The sequence below is a fragment of the Lolium perenne genome, chromosome 4 (assembly GCF_019359855.2).
Source record: "Lolium perenne isolate Kyuss_39 chromosome 4, Kyuss_2.0, whole genome shotgun sequence".
NCBI lineage: Eukaryota > Viridiplantae > Streptophyta > Magnoliopsida > Poales > Poaceae > Lolium > Lolium perenne.
In genome coordinates, this window is record NC_067247.2 from 172,547,488 (window position 1) to 172,571,376 (window position 23,889).

The 23,889-nt window shown below is 45.7% G+C and overlaps 2 protein-coding genes across 3 annotated transcripts; one reads left to right on the top strand and one right to left on the bottom strand.

The window, feature by feature from the left end:
* The first annotated feature begins 436 nt into the window (after nt 1–436).
* LOC127294671 (ATP-dependent DNA helicase Q-like 2) lies at nt 437–14,639 on the top strand. Of its 2 annotated transcripts, none has more exons than XM_071818903.1 (22): nt 437–706; nt 858–947; nt 1,752–1,972; nt 2,371–2,517; nt 2,598–2,813; nt 3,371–3,422; nt 6,732–6,784; nt 6,856–6,960; nt 7,066–7,188; nt 8,292–8,380; nt 9,365–9,401; nt 9,489–9,522; nt 10,734–10,786; nt 10,858–10,935; nt 11,037–11,102; nt 12,196–12,262; nt 12,332–12,385; nt 12,530–12,637; nt 12,790–12,872; nt 13,560–13,638; nt 14,002–14,219; nt 14,301–14,639. In XM_071818903.1, exons 2-22 carry the CDS (start codon nt 881–883, stop codon nt 14,466–14,468), a joined length of 2,118 nt encoding a protein of 705 aa, XP_071675004.1. In that variant the 5' UTR covers nt 437–706; nt 858–880; the 3' UTR covers nt 14,469–14,639. The 2 variants fall into 2 exon arrangements, with proteins under 2 accessions (XP_071675004.1, XP_071675005.1); XM_071818904.1 differs by having other exon boundaries at nt 12,793–12,872.
* A 1,028-nt stretch (nt 14,640–15,667) lies between these two features.
* Nucleotides 15,668–16,939, bottom strand: LOC127294670 (probable pyridoxal 5'-phosphate synthase subunit PDX1.1). Its single transcript, XM_051324532.2, has one exon. The coding sequence runs from the start codon at nt 16,814–16,816 to the stop codon at nt 15,869–15,871; it is 948 nt and encodes a 315-aa protein (XP_051180492.1). The 5' UTR covers nt 16,817–16,939; the 3' UTR covers nt 15,668–15,868.
* Nucleotides 16,940–23,889: the final 6,950 nt, after the last annotated feature.

Consider the following 23,889-nt stretch of genomic DNA (forward strand, 5'->3'; position numbering starts at 1 on the left):
ATGGGGTATTTTATAAGAAAGATAGACGGCCATTTGCAAACTAACAGTTTATGTGAGGGAGTGACTAATATGCACATGAATGGCAAGTTTGTGATCCGAATTTAGCGAAATGCAACTTCGTGACTAAAGTGCTCCTTTTAGGAAAGTTGGTGTGTATGATGAATCTAATAAACAAAGTTTATGTTTTAATTTACTTCCTGTGTTTTAAAGTGTCGCAGATTTATCTAGATTCAGAGGGAGTAGATGTTAATATATCTTCTTACATAAAGTTGGTCCAACTTATTGTTTAAGTTATGGTAAAACTAGAACTTTAAATGGAGGGAGTGAGTAGCTGGTTACTGAAGGATTGGAACAGAATAATCGTAAGCAGACAAGAAACTGTATCTAATTATAATAAAGGTGGAGGACGTTTTGGTAAATGTCCATAGAACCCTGGCTGGCCGCCACGGTTCCTCTCCTCCCCAAGCTCTGGACACCGGCGAGCGCCGCCTTCACCGCCACCAGCACCGACTCACCGAATCCAGAGCTCACGACGTCGCGCCGGCATTATTTCTGCTGCCCTCTTACTCGCGCCTCCCCGCCCGCAGATAGCGCACGACCCCTCGCCGGTTCCCCATCTGTACCGGCGACCCCGACACCCCATCTGCACCGACCTTTGTACCGATATTCCGCTGTTCAGCTCTTCACCCACCGCTGCAACCCGCAGGTTAGATTTAATCTAGCTCGTCCTTTCCTTCTACAATCTCTGCACCCTGCTTCTGATATGTTCTTTTCCCAGTTTATTGTCAAATCATTCCGCCCCTGTATGTGGTTACTGCATAATTAATCTGCAAAAAATCATGCCGTGTATATTTCAGGATTAACGGTGAAATTTTGAGGCATGGAGGATGACGAAAACATTGAGGAAGAGCTTTTGGTAGTGGAGTCAGAACTCCATGAAGTACAAGGTATCATCACTATATTCATCATCCACTATACACATTCTTGTCTTTTTTATTTTTTGAGGGGTAATGATTTCTTCGTTGAGTGAGGTTCATAGTCTGCTTCCCTTCTCCATAACAAGTCATTTGTAAAATTATAGTCGTGGAGCCAATAATGGGAGGCAGGAAGCTGGCTTATAGAACAACATTTTTAGTTTCAAGCGCACACCATCCTTGCGTGGACACGGATCAACAATATCTGCTTGTACAACAACCAAATGTCTGGTCAGCTGGCTCCATGTCTCCAAGGATAAGCAACAACACATTTTTTAGCCAACAATGATGACACCTTCGGCATTTTATCACATCATATTTGCAAACGCTCACACAAGTTACACACAACCTCTTTCGTTTCGGAAATGTATAGTCACATACGGAGATGGCTAAAGTCACTAGGTGTATTTTGGTCTCAAATTAAGCAACTTCATGCCATTTTTCTGACTAAGGAATCTCAAGGTTAGAGGATAGCAGTGTAAGTTGTTCCAGTGGAATGCAGTTGGGTTCTCTGCTCTGGTTCCCTAGCTATGAGAATTGCATTGATTTTATATTATCAGCGTGCTACTTTAGCATCTTTCTGACTAATAATGCACTTCCTGGGTACCTCTTCTCTTGTTTGATTGATGGTAAAGGGCGTTTGTTCTTTTCTAGCAAGTGGTGTTAATTCAAACATAAAATCAAATGCCGCCAGCCATCTTTCCCGGCATTCTCCTTAATTTTAACTGTTTCGAGTGCTACTGAACTAATGTTCCTCTTAAAATTCATTATATGCAGGCAAAATCAAGATGTTGCTTGATCAGCAAGAAGAATTGTATGAGCGCCAGTCGCATTTGAAGGCTTTGCTGGAAATATCTAAAACTTCCAGAGATACATCAAATACTGCCCCTTCCGTTGCTCTGGAAGATTGGTCTGGAAAGTTCTCATGGGATTCTCAGGCTGATGACATGCGATTCAATGTATTTGGTATCTCTTCCTACAGGTCAAATCAGCGAGAAGTAAGTTTCTAGCAGAAATTATAATATAATATGCTGTTTTGATGTTTCCTCTTTTTTGGAACTGTTATTAACAATCAGAAATATCCAGCAATATATATAAATTTACTTTTAACACTACAAGTGAGGTCCTTATAATTCATTTCATTTTGTGAAGAATCATGCATTTGAAGTTCTTCAGATATGTAAGATACTGTTTTATAGCATGTTTTGTTCTATCCTTGATCTGTATATGTTTCAAAGCTGGCAATTTAGAACCTCGGTTCCTTTGACATCTTTCATTTTTTGTCTCCCATTTCCTGGTAGCGTTCAGCCTAATTTTATATACCATGTCCTTTTTCAGTACTGTATACTTTTTTTTTCCCTAGATTTGCATTTTTTTAAGCATACTGTTCTTCCAGATAATTAACTCTATCATGAGTGGAAAGGATGTTCTGGTTATAATGGCTGCTGGTGGAGGGAAGAGCTTGTGTTACCAACTTCCAGCTGTACTTCGTGATGGAATTACACTTGTCGTCAGTCCTTTGCTTTCGCTTATTCAGGATCAGGTGTTTAAGCTTTTCTTTCTTTTCTCTTGTTGCCCTATATATATGCGCGTTCTCATTCTTGATGATTTGTACTGTTCTAGGTCATGGGACTGGCGGCTTTAGGTATACCAGCGCACATGTTGACTTCCACTACCAACAAGGAAGTCGAGAAGTTCATCTATAAGGCACTTGAGAAAGGTGAAGGGGAACTGAAGATATTGTACGTGACACCTGAAAAGATATCCAAAAGTAAAAGATTCATGTCCAAGCTTGAGAAATGTCATCATGCTGGGCGCCTTTCTCTAGTTGCAATAGATGTGAGTGATGATATTTTCTCTCTTTGTTGACGATGCATGAATATATTGTTATATTCTTTCCTTTATTGCCCGTTTATCAAATTCGGTAGTTCCATTGAGCTATACATGGTTGAAAACACTCATACGCTATCCACCACACAATGAAGCCCCTTTTTGCTTGCTAAAGTTGGGTTGTGCGTGATACTCGCAGTCTCTCTAATTAAATGGTTATTCCGTAAGTCTCTAACAACATCACTATCCAATATGGCTATTTTTTATTATTGAAATACTAACATTTTCCTATTAGACTAAAGTAAGACATGCAAACAAAAAATTAAGGGTTATTCTAACAGTTTATGACCGGTTTTGTTTACTCATACAAGAAGAACATTTAATCTCAATTATTCCATTGACTCTCCACATATTTTAAGATGTTCACCACTTCATATTATTTGTAGTTTGTTTCTCATGAAATAACTATAAGAACAACAGCACAGCTAGTGGTCAAAATTTACAAATCTGTGCATTCAAGTGCAACATTATCTATCTAAAGCTACCCACTGACAGTTATGATGCAGGAGGCACACTGCTGCAGCCAATGGGGGCACGATTTCCGTCCAGACTACAAGAATCTGGGCATTTTTTTCGAGAAAACGCAAAAGACTTTTGCGTTTCATTCCATTGAAAAGATAGAGAGTTTTACAAGCCTCCTAGGAGGCGGGGTACAGGTACAGGAAGTGACTCAGTGCACGTCCCAGGTCGTCGGAAGCACTACCCTAATGCCCTTCGCGCCGGCCCTAGCCCAAAGATGAGCCTCATCAAAGATCTCCTGGACCAAGTCTCGCACCGAGGGCTGAGTTCTGTCAAACACGCAAGAGTTGCGGTGCTTCCAGAGCATCCAAGGCGTCAACAGGGTGAAGGAGTCCAGTCCTTTGCGCATAGGCTTAGCGGTCATCTGCCTGGCCTTGCGCCACCACTCGTCGATGGAGGCGTCGTTGCTGTCTGGCGGCTGACAGGTCATGCGGAGGCGAGCCAACACCTCGTGCCAAACCTGTCGGGAGAAGGGACAGGCGAGGAGGAGATGGTGCATGGTCTCAGGCATCTGGTCGCAGAGGAGGCAGCGGGGATGGTGCTGGAGGCCTCGCCCGGCGAGGCGTTGGGCAGTCCGGCAGCGATCCATGCAGCAAGCCAAGTAAAAAACTTGACCCGCGGCGGCGCCCAAGTCTTCCAATTAAGCTTCCAGGAGCCGGAGGCGGTGGAGCCATGGAATTGCGCAAGGTAGCAAGACTTGGCAGTGTAAGTACCATGGCTGTCCACTTCCGGACCAGCCTATCGGGCTCGGTGCGAAGCGTGGTGCGCGAGACGGCAGCCCGTAGCGCCGTGCACCGGCCAATCTCGTGCACGCCGAGGATGCCGTGGATGTCCCGAGCCTGTGCGTTTCCAAGGAGCCCTTCGGCGACGGTCCCGACCTTGCGCCGGCGCTTGGGGATGCAACCGTATAGGCTTGGCGCGATCTCGCGGACGGCGTGGCCGCCGATCCACCCGTCTTCCCGTAAGAGCGCTGTCGCGGCCGTTCCCAACCGACATGGTGGTGGAGGCGAAGAACAGCGCTCGTTCCTCGTGCGTGAACCGCAGGGTCAAGGTCGCTCCACGCACGTCGATCGTCCGTGCGGGAGAGCCAAAGCGCGAAGCCGGCAGCGCAAGGCCAGTCCGCTCCATGTCGTATGCCCAAACCGCCGTACGAGATGGGCCCGCACCCGGCTCCAGCTGACGTGGCGCTTTCCACCTTTGGCTTCCTTCTTACCCTCCCACAAGAAACCCCTCTTGATCTTGTCGATGAGTTTCGCCGTTTTCTTGGGAGTCCAAGCACCACCTTGGTGGATGGGAATGGCGCCGATCACCGCCTTGACCAGCGTTGCGCGCCAGCCTTGGTCATGAGTTTCGCCTTCCAGCGGGGAGGCCAAGAAGCGGCGCGTTCAACCAGAGGTTGGAGTTGTGCGCTTGTTGGTCTCCGCAGAGTCGTGGGAATGCCTAGGTAGGTTAGCGGCAGCCGGCCGTGGGGCAGCCAAGCTCGTGCGGCGCCGGCGCAACGGCTCCCTCGTCGCGGCGAATGAGGGTGGCCGAGCTCTTAGCGTAGTTGACCCGGAGCCGGACGCGCGGCCAAACAGCCGCAGGATCTCACGCACGGCGGTCACGTCCTCCATCGTGGGGCAAGAAACAAAGACCACATCATCGGCGTATAGCGAAACGCCGGGATGTGACGTCGTGGGTGCAGGCGCCGCAGATGCCTTCGCTGATCGCGCGCCGGGACCAGTGCGGCCGAGGGCGTCGACTCCCAGTGACGAAGAGCTGCGGCGAGAGGGGATCTCCCCGCCGTAAACCTCTCCGGTGCCGGATGGGTGGGCCGGGCTCGCCGTTGATTAGGACCCGCGTGTCGCGCAGAGGTGAGCAGGGATCGCAAGCCAGCCCAGGAAGCGATCACCAAAGCCGCATCGGCGCAGGGCTTCGAGGAGGAACGGCCACGAGATGGAATCGAAGGCTTTTGCCAGGTCTAGCTTGAGGAGGATGCGGGGCTCCCCGAGCCGGTGGAGGAGGCGGGCAGATTGCTTCACCAAGATGAAGTTGTCGTGCAGGCTGCGGCCGGAGATGAACGCGTTTTGGTTGGCGCTAACCAGCTCGTCGAGGCGCGGTGCTAGGCGCAGCGAAAGCGTCTTTGCGAATAGCTTGGCAACCAGGTGAATAAGGCTGATGGGCCTATAGTCGCCAAGGGAAGTCGCGTCCGCACGCTTAGGCAACAGCGTCATCAAGGCCTGGTTTAGGCGGTGGAAGCCTCGACCGCGCAGCTCGTAGAGCTGCTGGAAGACGTCGACGACGCCCCGCTCGACGGTGCCCAAAGGGCGCGGAGGAAATCCGCGGTGAATCCGTCGGGCCCAGGTGCCTTGCGGGCCGGCATGCGCTTGACCGCGCCCAGATTTCATCGGCGGAGAAGGGGGCCTCGAGGGAATCAAGGCCAGCCGCGGGCTCGATCACCGGGCGAAGTCGAGCGTGCGATCGCGGGTTTCAGCAAAGGCTCAGCAGGCCGTCGTAGTGCATGAAAGCCGCCTCCGCAATGTCGGCGTGATCCGTCAACGTCCGCCCGTCGACAAGGATGGCGTGGATGCGGTTCTTTGTCTGCGGTAGGTGCGGTCGATGGAAGAACGGAGTGTTGGCGTCGCCATCGCGGAGGCAAGCGATCCGAGCGCGCTGCCGCGCCATGGTGCGGTCGAGCGAAGCGAGCCCAAGGTAAGCGACCTTGAGCTGCTTGTGCAGCCAAGCCTCCTCCGGCGAAAGATTCCTCTGTTCCTGGGCCTTGTCGAAGCGTAGGACGAACTCCCGAGCCACCGCCATGCGAACCTTGACGTTGCCGATGGTTTTGGCGCTCCAACTGGTGAGACACCGAGCCGTGGCCTGTAGGCGAAGCCAAAGGCGAAGGAACGGGTCGTCGTGGTGCACCGAGCCCCAAGCGGCGGTGACCGTGTCCTGAAAGCCCTCCATACGTAACCAAAACTCCTCGAAGCGGAATCTCCGGTGGCCCGGCGGCATGGGCGAGCAGTCAAGGAGCAGCGGGCAGTGGTCAGAGACCACAGACGCGAGGCAGCGCAGGTGACATTCGCCGTGGCTGTCGTCCCAGTCCGCGGTGCAGAAGAATCTGTCAAGGTGCACGAGCGTGGGAGGGGATTGGCCATTGGACCAAGTGTAGCGCCGGCCGTTGAGGTAGATCTCTTTGAGGGCCAGGTCGTTGATCACGCGGCGAAAGCGGCCCATCATGCGTCGGTTCAAGTTGCTGTTGCTCTTGTCCTCCTGGCGGTAGATGAGGTTGAAGTCACCACATAGCAGCCACGGCCCTGGACAATCGTTGCGGACGGCGCGAAGTTCCTGGAGGAACTCGATTTTGTCGGCATCTGGGCATTTTGAAGATCCAGTTTCCCAGTGTTCCCATGATAGCTTTAACTGTGAGTTATGCGAGTGAATTCAAGTTAGAAGAAGTAAAGCTTGTGTGAAGCAGAACCTTTTTTTTTTGTAGGCAACTGCAACAAGTAAAGTGCAAATGGATTTGATGGAGATGCTTCATATCCCAAGATGTGTCAAGTTTGTCAGCTCTGTTAACAGGCCCAACCTTTTCTACAGAGTATGCTTTAGTTTACTTTTCTTGATTCAACCATGAGAAAGTCTATTGCAGAAGCATGCACGAGGGGGTAATAGGATTTAACTAGTTTACATGCTCACCATGTAGGTATATGAGAAATCGTCAGTTGGAAAGGTTGTTATTGATGAGATTGCAAATTTCATAAGCGAATCATACCCAAATAACGAATCTGGGATTGTGTATTGCTTTTCTAGGAAGGAATGTGAACAGGTTCGTAGACTGACCTGTGGATGTTTTTGTTTCAATTATTTGCTGACATGCAAATTAATTTCTAGCGATAAAGTATCTGTAACTGTCACCTCTCCATTTAGGTTCAATGTGTGTTTTGCATTCTGTAAGGTCATATATTTGAACACGTCTTTTTTGAGGAATTATATATCATTATATTTGAATACTTCACAATGAAATCTTGTTCTGAATGTACAAACAGTCCAAATCTTTTTCTGATAATTTTTGACCCTTTAGAAGGTGCAAATGCTATTCGTTACACCTTTGCAAGAAGAATTGTGTGTTTACTAGTCAAGTTCATCACAATACTAGAATTGGGAAACCACTTCTTTTTGTAATTAGTCCTAAACATTACCTTTTCCCTGTGCTATCGCCACATGAATATTTTGCAACTTTGATTCTTGATCGATCCAAAGCACTAGCACCTTAATGTGAGAACATAAGCGGTTGGAGATTATTGAGCTTGACATGTGCATGAATAATGAAATTACAATGTACAGTTAATTTTTTTCTTTGATGTTTGTAAGGTATGATTTCACTCGCATTTTTTGATGAAAGATCATGGCTAATGATGCCACAGTTTGGTTTCCTGCCCCTGAGAAAAGTTTGTGTCACCAACATTTGGAGCTTTACAAATTTTCTTGTAAGGTCATGATTTTTTTTTTTGCTCTTTAGTTCACCTTTGGAGCCAAACTTGGACAAAATCTGGCAGCCAATTTGGCAACCTGGATTTTGATAATGCCAAAAACTTGGCTTGGTTTTCATGTGCCATATTTGGACACAATCCTAGCTGGTCGAATGCTGAGTCCTGAGTGTCTTCGACCATCTGAATTTACTTGCACTTATTCTTGTTGTGCACGGTGTCTGATTATCAGATCGGCATTAAAAGTTTTAAACTATAAGAATTTTCTTATTTGACACTGAATAACGACTGATTTCACGATATGCCATTAAATAGTTAGACATGACTCACCCTTCATCCTTGTAGTTCAAAGTGGCCATTCATTTTCTGCAGTCTGGGCCAGCATCATTTACCTTGGTGCTCTGTCACATTTTGTTGAAATCATGCGCTTACTGACAAACAGGTTGCCAAAGAATTGCGTGGAAGAGGTATTTCAGCAGATTATTATCACGCAGATATGGATGCTGCTGCTCGTGAGAAAGTTCATATGCGGTGTGTTTCGAATTTTTGTTCACTTTTTTCTCTAAGATGATTTCTTCTCTAGTATGATACACTCATGGATTTTCTGTTACTTTCATTTCGAATAAAGCACATGCTTGTAACTACATAAGTATGAACCTTAGATGTGTTATAGAGATGTTAGGAGAATTCCATTTATCAACTTTGTAGCAGTCTCCCTGCGTGAAGGCAATTAGTATCCTTATATACTTGTGAATTCTTTGCCTGTCATGTCAATAATGATAAGTTTCTTCGGACGTTATGTCATTACTCGTTATACTCATTCTGGATTCTTAAAACAAAGTTGCCCTTTGCTTTTTTTCTGCACCGAGAAACAAATGCCATATGAAGTTTTTTTTTTGGCTTGTCCATGAAATATAGATAGGATTTAATATCTGAATTGAACTCCACAGTTCTGTAAAAAACATACCGTGCCTAATAACCACATATCTAACAGATAACCACTGATCGGAATAGTGAAACACCGAACGGGCGTAGCATGTAATTTAGCTGAATCAAATCTGTGTTTTTCAACATTTTGATTGTTCGGACAATATTGATGCAACATAATTCCGGAAGTTGATATTTAAACAAGCACCACTTTATTTGTCATGTGGGGCAGGGTGTATGGCAGCACACAGAAAGATATGGACAAGCAGAAGGTGCTTGATCCTTCACGTTAGCTACTTGATGCTCAGGAAACCTAGGGGTCCTATATCAATCAGATTCCAAGTTTGTTGGTGCTTTCTTTATGGTTCGAACTTACCTTTTTATCTCAACCCTTTATATAATAATCAGAGGACTAGCCATGTAGTCGCATCAGTATTGATAAACCACAAAATGGAGATTAGCCTCCAAACCCTAAGGCCTAAGCACACAATGTTGTTGCATTGTTTTTGCGTGTATATTTAGATGTGCATTTGAGCTCTTTTGTTTCTTATTGTTGCATATAACTAGCCAATTGTTTCTTTTCAACAGTTGGAGTAAAAGTAAATCACAGGTCATTGTTGGAACAGTATGTGCTCTCTCTCTCTCTCTCTCTCTCTCTCTCCCTCTCTCTCTCTCTCTCCGAGCAATTAATCTGTCTATTACATTTTTTTAGGTGGCGTTCGGAATGGGGATCAACAAACCAGACGGTGTGTTCAGTTTTGGACTTTGATCATAATTATGACATGTGCTGAATGTGTATATTCATACTTAACTAATCTAATTATTTGTGATTCCACAAGTTTCTGAGAACTTATGAAAACTTGCCACATAAGTTTGTAACTAGATATATGAACCCAGGCTTTGCCTAGCTCTTGAGGCATCCACATGGCACTAGCACTTATGCGGTACTGACATGTCATCCACATACTGTACCTTTCTCTACCCTCCCGCAAACTCCTCATTATATCTTCCCCTTATCTCCTTTCTTTGAGAACTGAGTTCTAGCTCAGTGGCAAGGCAAGGTGAGCGCGCAGCCAGCCCACCCGGGTTCGAATCCCCATCTCGCGGTAATTTCGCGGGAGGGGCGAACTTTAATCGGGTTATCATCCTAGCGTCCATCCGCGGGGAGAGTCTCATTTCTACCTAACAATGTATAGCCAAGGGAGGGATCATTCCCCCGTTGGTCAACGTTTATCTCCTTTCTTTATATTTTATATCGATAGCAGTTATGTTCCCCACCATCTCCACACCTCTCCCCAGCCATGTGGTCTCTACCTCCCTCTCCTGACACAGTAGTGACACCATTATATTGGGGGAAGAATGCTTCAGTGGATTCTTTTCCAATGGAAAATTTCCACTGAGTCTATTCTATTGGAAAAAAATCTTCTGGCTGACAAGTTTCCATGTCCTCTGATGCTGTTGCAGTCCAGCATTTTTGGTATATTGCGAACCAAAGAGGCCATAGGCCTTTAGGTACATTGGATCGCTAGAGGTAGAGTTTCGGTTGTATTGCATTGTCTGATGTAGAATTTGACTCTTAGGAGGCCATAGTGTACATTACAGAGCCATAGAGGTAAGATAACCACATACGATAAGCGATATTTAGAACCTTTTGAACCACTCTCTTTAGAATGGTTAACTCCAATGTTCTTAGATTCTTAGCTCAGTTCAGATATGATTTGGCAAAGTCATTTACTAGATGTGTTCATGTATTTTCACTTGTCCTGTAATATTTGAACATGTGATTCTCAATTGTTTGCATGTCCTCCTATATTTCACTGATTACTAGGGTCTCCCAGCGGGGTACTAATTGTTGAGTCCGAAGCTGTTAGACTGGTGATTTGAAGCAAGTACGATTATTATGTTTGCAGTTATATTATCCAGGAAAATAAATACAAATTCCATTTTGGTTCTGCAGTCAGATTTGTAGTTCATCATAGCCTTAGCAAGTCTATGGAGACATATTACCAGGTACATCTAAATATCAAGTTCTTCAGTTTTCTGACCATGCCGTCCCTTAAAATAGACTTCCGTGACTTCAGGAAAGTGGTAGGGCAGGTAGAGATGGACTACCTTCAGAATGTGTTCTATATTATCGCCCTGGTGACGTTCCCCGCCAGGTGAGGCTAAAGCATGAAGCATCTAAATTTTTAATTGTTATGAGTTCTGTGAGTTCCTGTTTTCGTAAGGCCCATTCACTCTTATTATGTTCAATGAACAGAGTTCGATGGTCTTCTATGAAAACTGTGGCTTGGAAAATCTTTATGGCATAGCACGGTATTGTCAGGTACATTTCGCAATCCTAACAGTACCAATCTTTTAAAAGCCATAAAATAGTAGAAAGTACTCTTTTAACACTTGATTTTTTGTATTTGATCTCGTCTACATTTCATCGATTTTAGTCCCTTTGGTACTAACCATGATAAATGGAGTATTTCTCTCTGTTAAGTCCCACATAGTTGTTGATCGATGCCTATTGGGTATCCTAGCTGGATATTGATTACACAACAGTTTGCAAATAAGCCACCACTGAACACGCATGTACTATCACACCTCCCTGCTATAAATGAACTGCACACACTGTTGAGTGAGGCACTTCACGTTTGATGAACATTCTGGCTAGATAATTACTCTTCGGGCATAGAACTCACAGCTCTAAGGAATACGATATCTCAGGATAGACAATCAGAGATACAGAGCTTTCACGCATCTATTTTCTAAATTTGCTTAGAACAGAAGAATACGATCTTGAAGTCTATAACAAATGGACATTTTTATGCGGTCGTGGAAGGGAAACAGAGCCATGGCAGGGAGGCTGGCGAGAAGAGAAGTGGCAGTGCATCCTCTGAATGAAGGAGCCACTGCATCGTAGAAGGGGCGGAGGATTTCCTCCCCTTGGTTTCGAGATGTGCATCTGAACACCGGAAATGGCGCAGATTGGGCAGGAAAACCCCCTTGCTTGCGCATACAAACATGTGGCTGTCTGACCTGGGGAAGGGTTCTCACATGGTGCCAGAATCCTGCGGGATTCGGGTTAGGGGGAAGAGTGGACAAGATATTGGGATGAATATGATGTTAGCGGAGTAGTAGATCTAACTAGACAAGTTTGATATAAAAACTCTACGAAATCAAAGTTAAATGGTGGAAGGGGCTGTACCACAATCTTGCATATAATAAGAAAGGATTTTTTTGGAGATAATGTGAGTATGGTATTTCGAATACAGCATGCAAAAACCTACCCTTTTATTTCTCCAGTACCCCCTCACTTGGACTGGTAGAAAGGACATTGATTCTCTTTATAAATGTTGTGCTACCTTTTGTTGCTGCTGGTCATGTTGTGTGTTTGATGATAACTTCCGATTGCAAACTTGTTTTTTCAGTCTAAGAAAAACTGTCGCCGTGGTGCTTTCTTTCAACATTTTGGAGAGGCTGTGCAGGAATGCAACGGTATTTTCTCAGTACTTACGTTTGTCCATATCTGAACTTTCTAAATGATACTCACACAGTTTCTTGCAGGAATGTGTGACAACTGTGCTTCTAGTATTGAGCTCAAGGACATAGATGCTACCTGTACGATAAGTTTATTATCTACACCGAACTACACATTCTTTAATTTATAGCATTTTTGTGGGCAGAGATCTCGTTTTTTGTGTGGAAACTGTAATGTATTATCCTCTTTACTGTCCATGATGGGTTATGCGGCTTCTTGTTCAGACCATACCAAAATCATCATCTCACTTCTCCAAGAAATGCAACAAAATGACCAAAGAGCTACATTGCTACAGCTGTTGGATAAGTTCAAAACAAAATGGAAGCATTCAGGTAAATGACCTCAACTAAACTATACCCTTTTCTGATTCCAGTAAGTTGGTGCATTCTGTATTCTATGTTCTTTGCCTGGGTAATATGTCGCATCACAAGTCTTGAAGTGTCTCCCTACAACCGAGCTGACATTACAATTGCTAATGCTCAAGCAGGTTGTTCAAATGAAGCAGTTGATCTTAAGAAGGAAGAACTTGAGCTGTTGATAGTTCAACTTATACTTGACCGTGTTTTGGTATGTGTTCCTCCATTCGGAATCTAATATTGGTCAACAAACCACCTAGTGTTGTTCCTATTGGACTCTTGTTTGCAACAGTTTACGGTAGTGCTAAATATCCATTCTATAAGAACTAGTGCGACGAGGGTTATGAAAACACAGTCATGAATAAAGTCCCAGGACCTGGGAAAATGCCAGAGCACTTGCCAGTTCTGTTTGTTCTTAGTTTGCTTAATTTTTATTTTAAATTCTATATATCTTATTAATGTTTGTATCTTTGCCACCTTATAAAGTACTAGCTATTAAGGCAGCAGAAACAATAATATATTAGTTGTCAATATGCCTTTTGACACCATCTAGGGAAAATCAGAAAGCGGCATGAAGCAACTGGTTTTGGGAGCCTATAAATCAAACATTTTGGTCCTATCCTCAGAGATCTGGGCAACAAGTTGGATTATATATATAAAAGGTTTCCATGAGGCTAAACATGTTTTGGGTTGAACTGTATTAAATTAACGGAACACATTCCTACACTCCGCACATTTGCAGCCTCTTGTTGCATCTCCAATGTGGTGACTTAACTATATTATGCCATGCATATTCGCATGTTAAACATTAGAGTTCGAGCTATTGAACATCTTCTTTTGTTTACCTTGATGACCTGGATTGGTATCGATTCCTAACATCCATCCTTTTCCCTAACAGAAAGAAGAATTTCAGCATACAGCATATACAACCAATGCATATGTTGCTTTAGGACCACTGTGGAAGCAAGCATTGCAAGGTAATTGATCCGTTTTCTTGCAGATCTTCCATTTACTTCACCATCGATGCATGAAAGTCCGTGAGTGCATGTGCACCACTAGGGTTGCAAGGGGGATCCCGTGAAAGTCCCGCTTCTAGTTCATTTTATCATTTCTAGTTTAAAAATTGCCCAAAATTTTAAGCTAGAAGTGGGACTTTCGCGGGATGCCGCTTGCAACCCTATGCACCACTGTGTCCGCTGTTGGCTTGTTGCTAAATTAATTAGAAAATCCCTTGTGCCTACTGCTATATTCGTCCCCTGAGGCTTGAGCTCACACTCTTCAGTGTAGTAGGTTCATATGCTTGTGGGACGTGGTCATGAATGTATGTTTTTACTACACAGGGAACAGACAAGTGAAGCTAACTACTGCTATTCAGTCTCAAGATAGTGATGGTAGAGTTAAAAGTACAAAGCGCAATCAGATGAGCAGTTTGGAAGCTAAGCTTGATGACCTACGTAGAACTATCTCTTCTGCTAATGGGGGCATCTTCCCCCATGCAGTTCTTTCCACGCAGCAAATTTCCCTGCTAAACATCCATAAACCAACCACTATTGCAGAGGTGAGTTTTGGTTCAACTTGTTTTTCCTTGTTATTGCAAGTGTATCTCCAACACAGGACATTCTGGTTCTTTCTTGTGCAGCTGGAAAAGCTTATAGGCAAGGTAAAGACCGACAAGTACGGCAACGACATCATTGAGGTGATGCGGTCAGAAGCTGAGGGTGGAAAGGACGGTGGTGCAGGTGGAGCTAAGAGGCAAAGGAAGGATAAGGATGTTGTTTCCATTGAGAGTAGCGAGGAGGAAGCCTAGCATTACCATGGATAAGTCTAAGTATGCATGCTTGCAACTGAGTTCTCAATGGATTAAGCAATGTTCCTACAGTATCTGTTGGATCTTCTTGATATTCTAGCTCTAGATTTTTCTCTTGTAGCTGAAACAAGCTTTCCCAATGGAATGCCCACACCTGAGTGTTTCATTTCTTATTTTCCATAATATACTTATTCTTTAGCAGAGTATACTTCATGTTTCAGGTTGTAGAATGCTTACACCAGTCAATGAAGGCAAGCAGTATTAGCATATTGAGGATGAGTGACTAACAACACAGGACGTTAGATTCTACTGAGCTGCTTAAACTCTGTAACAATAGGCCCTGACCACCAAATGGAATGAAGCTGAGGAGAATTTTGTTTTGGAGTTGTTCTCCAAAAAAGTTGTCTTACCGTGATTCAATGGATGTAATTTGCATAGGTTTTAGTTAAGCAGCAAATATTCATTGGGACTTGACTAGTTGCCGTTGCCGATTTTTGTTTGGTATTTCGGTTTTTGTGCCTCCAGAATGTTGATCAGTTGAATGTTCAGTGTGTAAGGGCTGAACCCAGCATCTAGAGTGGACACACCTTTGCTTCCACATTTCGGTCAGGAAACTGTTTCCCAAACCATTTCAAGATTCACTGTAGCGTGGTCTGGGTAAAACATGTGCAAGTTGGTCTTTTTTATTTTAAAAACTCCATATATTAAGCATATATTAAGCATGCAAGCCGCCTCATTAAAAACCTTCCAGTCCCCTTCGGTACCCTAGAACCTAATGTGCAAGTCGGTCTTAGATTCGATGATACTAGAACCTAATGCCCGGATTAGACAAATTTCCCTTGAAACATAATCTACTAATTTGAGTTCAGTTTCCAGTTCACACAGAAGTGTACTCATGTATTCATAAATCCACACAAATCAAAGCTCAAAATTTCTAATTCACGAGGGTGTACTGCAGAACTGTCAAGAACGAATGTATGGATGTGGGCACGGGTGCTTGTTGTCAGCCTGAAACATGAGTTCGTCATATTTTTCCGTACAAAACGACCCAATTATTTTCAATATACGTACTAAACTGAATTTTGCTGTCAAGTCAAGCCGACAAGCCTCAGTTTCCCAACCTCCAACATATCGACACAAGTGACAACCAATCTTCAGTTTACCAGAAGCAATGGCAATACAAAACGAGAGCATAGGACTTAAAGAGCAAAATCCCTCAACTAAACTCGACTGAACTGGCCACTAACTGATGCAAAGCTAGATAATACATGATGCAACCTCGACAAAGAAAATGACACATGATGCAAGGAAGATCCGATTGGATTCGAGTTATTACGACGACAACGATCCATGGCAGCAGGATCAACTTGACAAAAAAAGAAGAAACAAGCAACGGAAAGCTACTGGGAGCGGGCGGCGAAGCGCTCGACGTTGGGGTCGGACAGGTTGATGCCCACCATAGCCTCCCCAAGCCCAGCGCTGATATCAGCCAGGATCTCCGGGTCGCTGTAGTGCGTCACGGCCTGGACGATGGCACGGGCGCGGCGCGCCGGGTCGCCGCTCTTGAAGATGCCGGAACCGACGAAGACGCCATCGCAGCCGAGCTGCATCATGAGGGCAGCGTCGGCGGGGGTAGCGACACCGCCCGCGGCGAACTGCACGACGGGGAGGCGGCCGAGCTGCTTGGTCTGCATCACCAGGTCGTAGGGTGCGGCGATCTGCTTGGCGTAGCTGAAGACCTCGTCGTCGTCCATGTTGCGCAGTGCGCGGACGGCGCCCATGACGGAGCGTACGTGGCGTACGGCCTCCACGACGTTCCCCGTGCCCGCCTCCCCCTTGGTGCGGATCATGGCGGCGCCCTCGCGGATGCGGCGGAGCGCCTCGCCGAGGTCGCGGCAGCCGCAGACGAAGGGGACGCGGAAGTTGTGCTTGTTGATGTGGTGCGCGTCGTCGGCGAGGGTGAGCACCTCGCTCTCGTCCACGTAGTCCACGCCGACGGCCTCCAGGATCTGGGCCTCCACGAAGTGCCCGATGCGCGCCTTGGCCATGACCGGGATGGTCACCGCGCGCTTGATGTCGCGGATGAGGGCCGGGTCCGACATGCGGGCCACGCCGCCCTGCGCGCGGATGTCCGCCGGGACGCGCTCCAGCGCCATCACGGCGCACGCGCCGGCCTCCTCGGCCAGCCGCGCCTGGTCCGCGGTAACCACGTCCATGATGACGCCGCCGCGGAGCATCTGGGCCAGGCCCACCTTGACGGAGAAGGTGGCGGCGGCGGGCTTCGAGGACGGCTCCACCACCGCGTTGTTGTTGTTGCCGTACAGAGCCACCACGCCGTCGGAAGCCATTGATTGATTCTTCTACCTCCGATCCGCCGCCGCAATGATTTTTTTTCTTCTAGGACCTTGGTTCCAATTGGGGGTTTGGGGTTTGGATGAGCTAGATGTGGATGTGCTCTGCACGAGTGGAGTGGGAGTGGAGAAGTGGAAACTCGACTTGACTTGCGATTCGACACGTACACAGACGGGAGAGCTGGGCTAATGGGCCGCTCCTTTCTGCCTCTGGTCCAACAAATCCAATTATAATTCAATAAACAAAGTGTTCATCTCTAAAAAAGAATTAAGCATTTTTTTTGAGAATTGATAATTAAACCACATTAATACGAAGAGTTCGCCGGAGGTAACTCAACGGAAAATACAACTAGAAAAACTACTTTCACTAGACTCTACTAAAAAAAAGTGTCGCCTCATTCAAAACTCGCTTTACATGGCTGAACGATGCCAATGAGTAGACAAACTACCAACGGCTTGATGTCAGCAACAAGAACACCGACATAATACTTGTCCATCACTGAAGAAAGGAGGCGGTGCACAAGCGATAAGCAGACCAAGACAAAAATCACCATGTCAAAACCTTCATCGCTCGGCGGAGGGCGTCTACATCGGCCGGTTGGACTGTCCTCGGTTTCACCATGCAAAAGTGGGCCTCTCGTTAATCGTGTTTTCGCCATTGATGCCACCGGCGCCGCAACCACACATCCATCAGATTCTCCAAGTATGGAAACACTCACCAGCTACCACCGACACCACACGACGCCTCCAAGGAGCGAATGACGCCCATGGCGCCGCCATCCAATCCAATGGATTTTGAGCTTTCACCCAAGATGATGTGACCTCAGCAGCGCCTCCTAGAATGCAAACATCGCCCAAAGTGTCGCCGTCGAATTGGTCAGCAGCCAAAGATTTCTCATGAACCCGGTTCTCCCCACCGGCTCCCCATTTAGCGTCGATATCGGCATCTGGGACGCCGACAACCAAGACCTGCAGGGAGGAGAGAGAGCTAAAAGGCAAGGAAAAGATCTGAAGTTCGGGAGCCGACAAGTGGACAAAGCCGCCCACGCACGACCCGCATCCTTGTCGTCGCCCTACCTCCCGCATGTCCAGAGCACCAGTCAGCAATATCCACGCACACCACTGGCCGCACGGTCGACGTCGCATCTCTGTATGAGGTCGCTGCCTCGTCGCCCAAAACCCTCCACGCAGGACACGGAGTAGCAGATCCTCACCGCCACCTTCGCCGGTAGGCCGCGCAGGCTATGCCGGAGCCCTTTTCCGACAATGGCGAGATGAGGGGAGCAGGGATAGGGTGGCGGCCTGAGGGGACCTTAGTTGCCCCTGGGTCAAGCCCTCGGGAGGACATTTCATCTAAATTATCGTTCAAGTTATAAAAAAAAAAGTACCATAGCTGCTGAACCGTCTTGTCTAGAAATTGACCACATAATAAATAGGCAAAAGTAGGGAAAACATGAACAGTGATAAAAAAAGTACTTAGACAAAAAAAAAAGACGCAACCTACATCACTCTCTAAAAACGGTATTTAAGCCGGCTTCGGTGACGCGGACGTATGCAGAATGACATGGTAAAAAACATTCTGTCTTATGCGGCTGTCAATCCAGGCCCTCTTTGACACTTCAGACTATCTTCAACCTCGGCTATTATCTCCGACTATCTCACCTTTGCAGCGTCCACCCTCGTCGATCTTGGATGCTACCGCATGGGGGGATGCTGACGAGATCCGACGGTACCAGACGGCAATGAGGGCAGCCCCGATCCCGATGTCGGGGAGCATGGGGGGCTCTTTAAGGTGACGGGCCACGCTCGGTCGACATGCTTTTCACGCTCCCAAAGCGTAAAGACGAGACAGCGGTACCACTTGCCTAGACAGGGCAATTTATCCAAAAATAATCTTTTGCAGGAAAAAACGCACAAAATGATCCTCGGACCAAACGATTTTACGTCTCTAACCCTTTTGTGTCGCGCCTTTGCAAAGGCGCCACACCTGTCTATGTGGTGCCCGTGGGAGCGGCGCCATGGTCGGCAGGCAGGCTCGAGCCGCCACGTATGACAGAATGTGCAGGGCCAGCTCTGACCCAGGGTAAGAAGTGCGACGGCCCGGGGCCCAACCAAAACGGGGATCCATTATTTTTGTCACAGTGCATGTAGGAAAAGGTAGAAGAAAAAAAAATAAACCCATCTAGCATGCACGCAGCTTAAATTGAGCCCATTTATAAAATTTGCCCTAGGGCCCTCCAAATCCTAGAGCCGGCCCTGAGAATGTGTGGCGTACTTGCGAAGGGAGCCACACAAAAGGATGTGACGCCCTGGCGCCACACAGAAGGGTGTGGCGCCCTTACGAAGGGAGCCACACAAAAGGATTAGAAGCGTGAAATAATTTGGCTGGAGGGTCATTTTTTATGCAATTCTTACCGAAAAGGGTTATTTTTGTGTAAATCACCGGTTGACAGCTTGTGTTGCCTCGACGAGCCGCATCACGCGTGGCGTCAGCCAAGCTCAGTCGATTTTTACAAAACTGACATATTTCTGAGAACTCAGCATAAAATAACATGTTTTAAAAATAATTTTAAAGAATAGCCCTTTTGCATGACGCTGCACCGGACCAAGCCGAACTCCATAGCATGACGCCAACAGTAGTGGTGCCATGCCACCTAGACTAGGGGTGGGCATTCGGTCATGACCGAAAATTCGGTTTTTGTATTTCGGTCTATTTCAAATTCGGTCAGAAAAAAATGAAGGCCGAAATATACTTGTTACTTTTACTACCCGACAAATTCGGGTACCCAATAATTCGGGTTCGGGTACGGTCATGACCGAACAATGTGGCCGACGTTGTCAACGCAAAACTTAGACATTATTTAGTAAAAGGTTGGCCACATTTTAGATGTTTTTTGGATGTTTTTTCATTGCATATATTATTATCAATTGGCACGAATAAATGTTCAAAAATCTAAACAAAAATGTAACAACGCTGGAGAATTTTGTGAACATTCAACAATATCACATCTCAGGCATGTCACAAAATTTAAAGATCGGGATAGTCTTACGTAAAATTCGGTCAGTTCGGTCTATTCGGTTACTCAGAATAAAATGACCGAATTGATTAAACTTAATTCGGTCTATAAAATTTTCTACCCAATATTTTATCGGTCATTTCGGTCTCGGTCTTTTCGGGTTCGGTCTCGGTCTTTTCGGTTTCGGTCTTCGGTCATCGGTTTTTTTGCCCACCGTGAACCTAGACGATGTCGGATGGCCATCACCATCCACGAGGCCTAGGGCACTTTAGTATGGTGCCATTGGTGTTGGCGCCATGCTATGATGTATGACTCCTCGTCGGCGTGGCCTCATACAAATTTAGAGGGAATAATCCCCAAATTCACGGTTGGGCTATTGAAACCCTTGACCCCTACTCATTTTTTCTATATTTCGACCCTGGCCACCCCTCTCTCACCATCTCACTCCCCTTATTTTTGTCCGATTAGTTTCGTGGGGTTGGGTGATTTTTGTCACAAATGGTCAAACCCTAGATCTTGCATTTGGAGGGTTGATTGTTCTTGTATTGTGTAACACCCCAAATTTCAAAACAAAGAGAAAATGAATTTCCTTTTTCCAAAAATGAGAACCAACAAAAACTTTTCTTACATTGGGTGCTATGCATAGTGCTCATACCTAGTATTTGTGTTTTGCCATGATGAGTGTTATTATGCTTATGTGCTAAACCCTAAAACCCTAAAGTGATCAAGTGAAGATCACCAACCAAATAAAATAAAAGAGAAAGAAATCAAATAAGAAAAACCCTAAACCCTAACCTTCTCAAAAATCATTTGGGTCTATTTTGAGAAACCAAAATAAAAGAAAAGACATATGTGGGCATACAGCCCTAATAGGTAAATCTGGAACCCTACCTTTAATATTTTTGCTAAATGGTGGTGAACCATGGTGAACCCCACTAAACCCTAAACCTCATCTCTCTTGTCACAAATCTTTGAAAAACCAAAACAAAAAGAGGTGATCTTAAATAAGAAAAAGGTATTTGCAAGCCTATGGCTACTTTTTGCAAATGCTCCAACTTTGAGTGTTGACCTTGGTAGATGTTTTGAAATACATCAACACACTTAACAAAGTACTTACCAACCAATTCAAGTGAGAAACAAAATAAAATCAAACATATGCATAGAGGTATATGTGGCACTTAGCCAAAATATCAAATCTTACCCTAGGCATCCCAATTGCCCCAAAATGGTTTGAACCCTTTACCCAACTTATTCTAACACCAAATAAACCTCACCCTTGTTAAAATGAAGCAAAGAAAAATAAAAGAATAAAAGTTAGAAAATCACCAAAACCCTCACATAGGCCTTATGCCATTTTTATAAATCTTGACCCTAGACCATTTTGGTCTTCACCATTATTTGGAGTATGTTACTAAACACTTATTACAACTATTGGAACCAAAGAAACACAATTCAAATCAAAATCCAACTCAAATTGTGCTCACATATGATGATGGTCAAATCTGCCAATTATATTCTGGTCACTACTTTGAGCCCTTGCAATTCAAAATTTTCAAACCAAACTTGCTCAAGTCTTTGCATGTCATCCAAGAGTACATCAAGGTGAACAACTTTTGTAAAGACCACCATATCAAAATCATCTTGGATCAAAATCTATGCTCATGCAAAGTTGAGACTTTTTAACATTGTTAACAATCTCACATTTTGCAAATTTGCAATTCTTTGATTTTCTAAATTCCACCACCACCTCTCATTCTCTCTGGTCATTTACAACTCAACCAAATACAACTTTTCCAAATCTTGCCACCTTTTGAACCCATTTGAATTTGGGAAAAATTTGCAATTTACAAATATGGAACAATTCAACACTAACTAAAATAGTGCCCTATTCAACCATAGCTTGCCCCATTTCACCCCACCTTGCTCCCCTGCCCCTCTCTGCCTTACACCACCACAGAAAAACCTAAGGAGGGCAAGCTAGCAAGCAAGGACATGGCCATGCCGGCCATGTCACTCACCATGCCAGCCATGCCGAGCCTCCCCTCTCCTCCTTCCTCTCGAGTACCGTCCCTGGTGCACAAGCCCGCCACCATGCATCCCTACACCACCCTAGCATCTCCAGTGTCGAGGTGAACGACGACAGCCGCCGGAGATCGCGCGCCCAGGACGGCCAGGACATGCCGCTGACGTCGCAGCAGTGCACGTGCGGGCACCACTGGACACGCGCCGCGCCACCACCTCGGTCACGCCCTGGACCTCCTCTCGACGCGTGGAGCATCGCCGCACATGCCCAAAGCCGCCAGACACGCTCTTGACCGCGACCCCTGCCCGCTGCCGCCGGAGACGATGACACAATCCCGCCGCATCCGCACCAGTACGCGCCCTTGCCCGACCATCGTACACCTCGCCGTACCGCGTCATTAAGGCTCAAGGTACCGCCATGACGTCGCCTACCTCCTGCGCCCCTTCCTCGCTCCTTCGCCGCTGTGGACCGACGACCTCGCCGTTGACCTCGCCCGCGCCTCACAGCACCCCTGGCATCTATAAAAGGAGGCCCCCTCCCACTGATTTCTTCACACCATCATCGTTTCCTCACTTCCCTCGCCCTCCTCGACCACTTCCCCTTCTCGATTCATCACCGGAGCTCCCCAATTCAACCGCCGGCGCCCGCCAGTACCTCATCTCGCCGGCGTCGATTCAGGCCACCTCCAGCCTCGCCACCGGTACCAGGCGACTCCCCTTCGTCGACAACGTCGACCTGCACCCACGTCGCAGCTCGCCGGAGTCCCTGCTCGCCGCCGACCCCCTAACTCCGCCGTGCCCGCGTCTGCCTCTCGACGACGACGACGACGACTCTCCCCCGTTCGATCTGCTTCTGATCTAACGGCTCACAGTGACAGATACCGTTTTGGTAAGATGGAGTCGCTGACCACTGGGCCCCATGCTGTCAGGCAGCCCACGCGTCTGTGGACCGTGGTGGGCTGGGCAGGCTGTTAGTTTTTGAATCTGGCCCGTTAGATTTTTCCCGCTCAGCCCATTTATTCAAATTCGAATTTCCAGATTTTGTTTAAACTCAATGCTGGCCCTGTGTTTGAAATTCAATAGAATCTGTTTGGCTTGGCCAAATTTAGCAAACTTTATATGGTTGGAAAGCTACTGAAAAGATCTACAAAACCCCACTGGTCCCACTTAAAAATATTGTATAGAATTAATGTGATAAAAATAACAAATCAGAGACTTTTCAGTATTCAAATAAATCTTAAAAATCAACCAAATTGAGTTTTTAAGTGAATCCAATTGCTATGCTTCACATTTCACTTACACTAATTGTTTATGCAAAAATATGGTATGGTTACTTTGAATGATCATGGCCTAGCTTAATTAAAGGTCTATGTGGCTATTTCTAGTCAAAGATATTGTCCAAAACTATTAATAAATCACATGGGAGTTTTTCTCTCATTTAAATCTTGTCATGAAAAATTCAAAATGAGGTAGAGACTCTGGTCATTTAGGTCTCATATGAATTATTTGATGATATTAAATCTTTACTATATTAGGATTAAATTGTATGAGGTGCTTCACCTCATTTAAATCATTTTCTTAAATGATGAGTATGAAGAGGTTGACTTAGTCAACCTAGGTCATATATTATTCATAAGAGAAATTAAATCTTAATAAGATAATGAGAGGAAATTATTTCTCTAAGTAATTAAAAGTAACACCTTAATTGTTATGAGAGGAAATTATTTGTCTTAAATAAGAAAACAACACACCTACCCACTTAATAGTAATGTGTGATGCTAGTTTAAATTGTGTAAATTATATGAGGTGTTTCACTTCATTTAAATCTTGTCCCAAGTACCTTCATATGAGGATGAACCCCTGGTCAATTACTCTCACATGAAATACTTGGAGATTTTAAATCATAATAGGCTTGGTTAAATAGTATGAGGTATTTCTACCTCATTTAAATCATTTTCTCAAATGATGATGATGAATGGTTGACTTAGGTCAACCTGAATTCATGAGTGATTGTTTGATAAATTAAATCTT

Bases quoted from the DNA above. Each gene is read 5' to 3' on its own strand.
- LOC127294671 (XM_071818903.1), top strand. From the start codon at position 881: ATGGAGGATGACGAAAACATTGAGGAAGAGCTTTTGGTAGTGGAGTCA. The intron at 10,787-10,857 runs GTACATCTAAAT...CCGTGACTTCAG, and splicing joins CTATGGAGACATATTACCAG to GAAAGTGGTAGGGCAGGTAG. The intron at 11,103-12,195 runs GTACATTTCGCA...TTGTTTTTTCAG, and splicing joins GCATAGCACGGTATTGTCAG to TCTAAGAAAAACTGTCGCCG.
- LOC127294670 (XM_051324532.2), bottom strand. From the start codon at position 16,816: ATGGCTTCCGACGGCGTGGTGGCTCTGTACGGCAACAACAACAACGCG.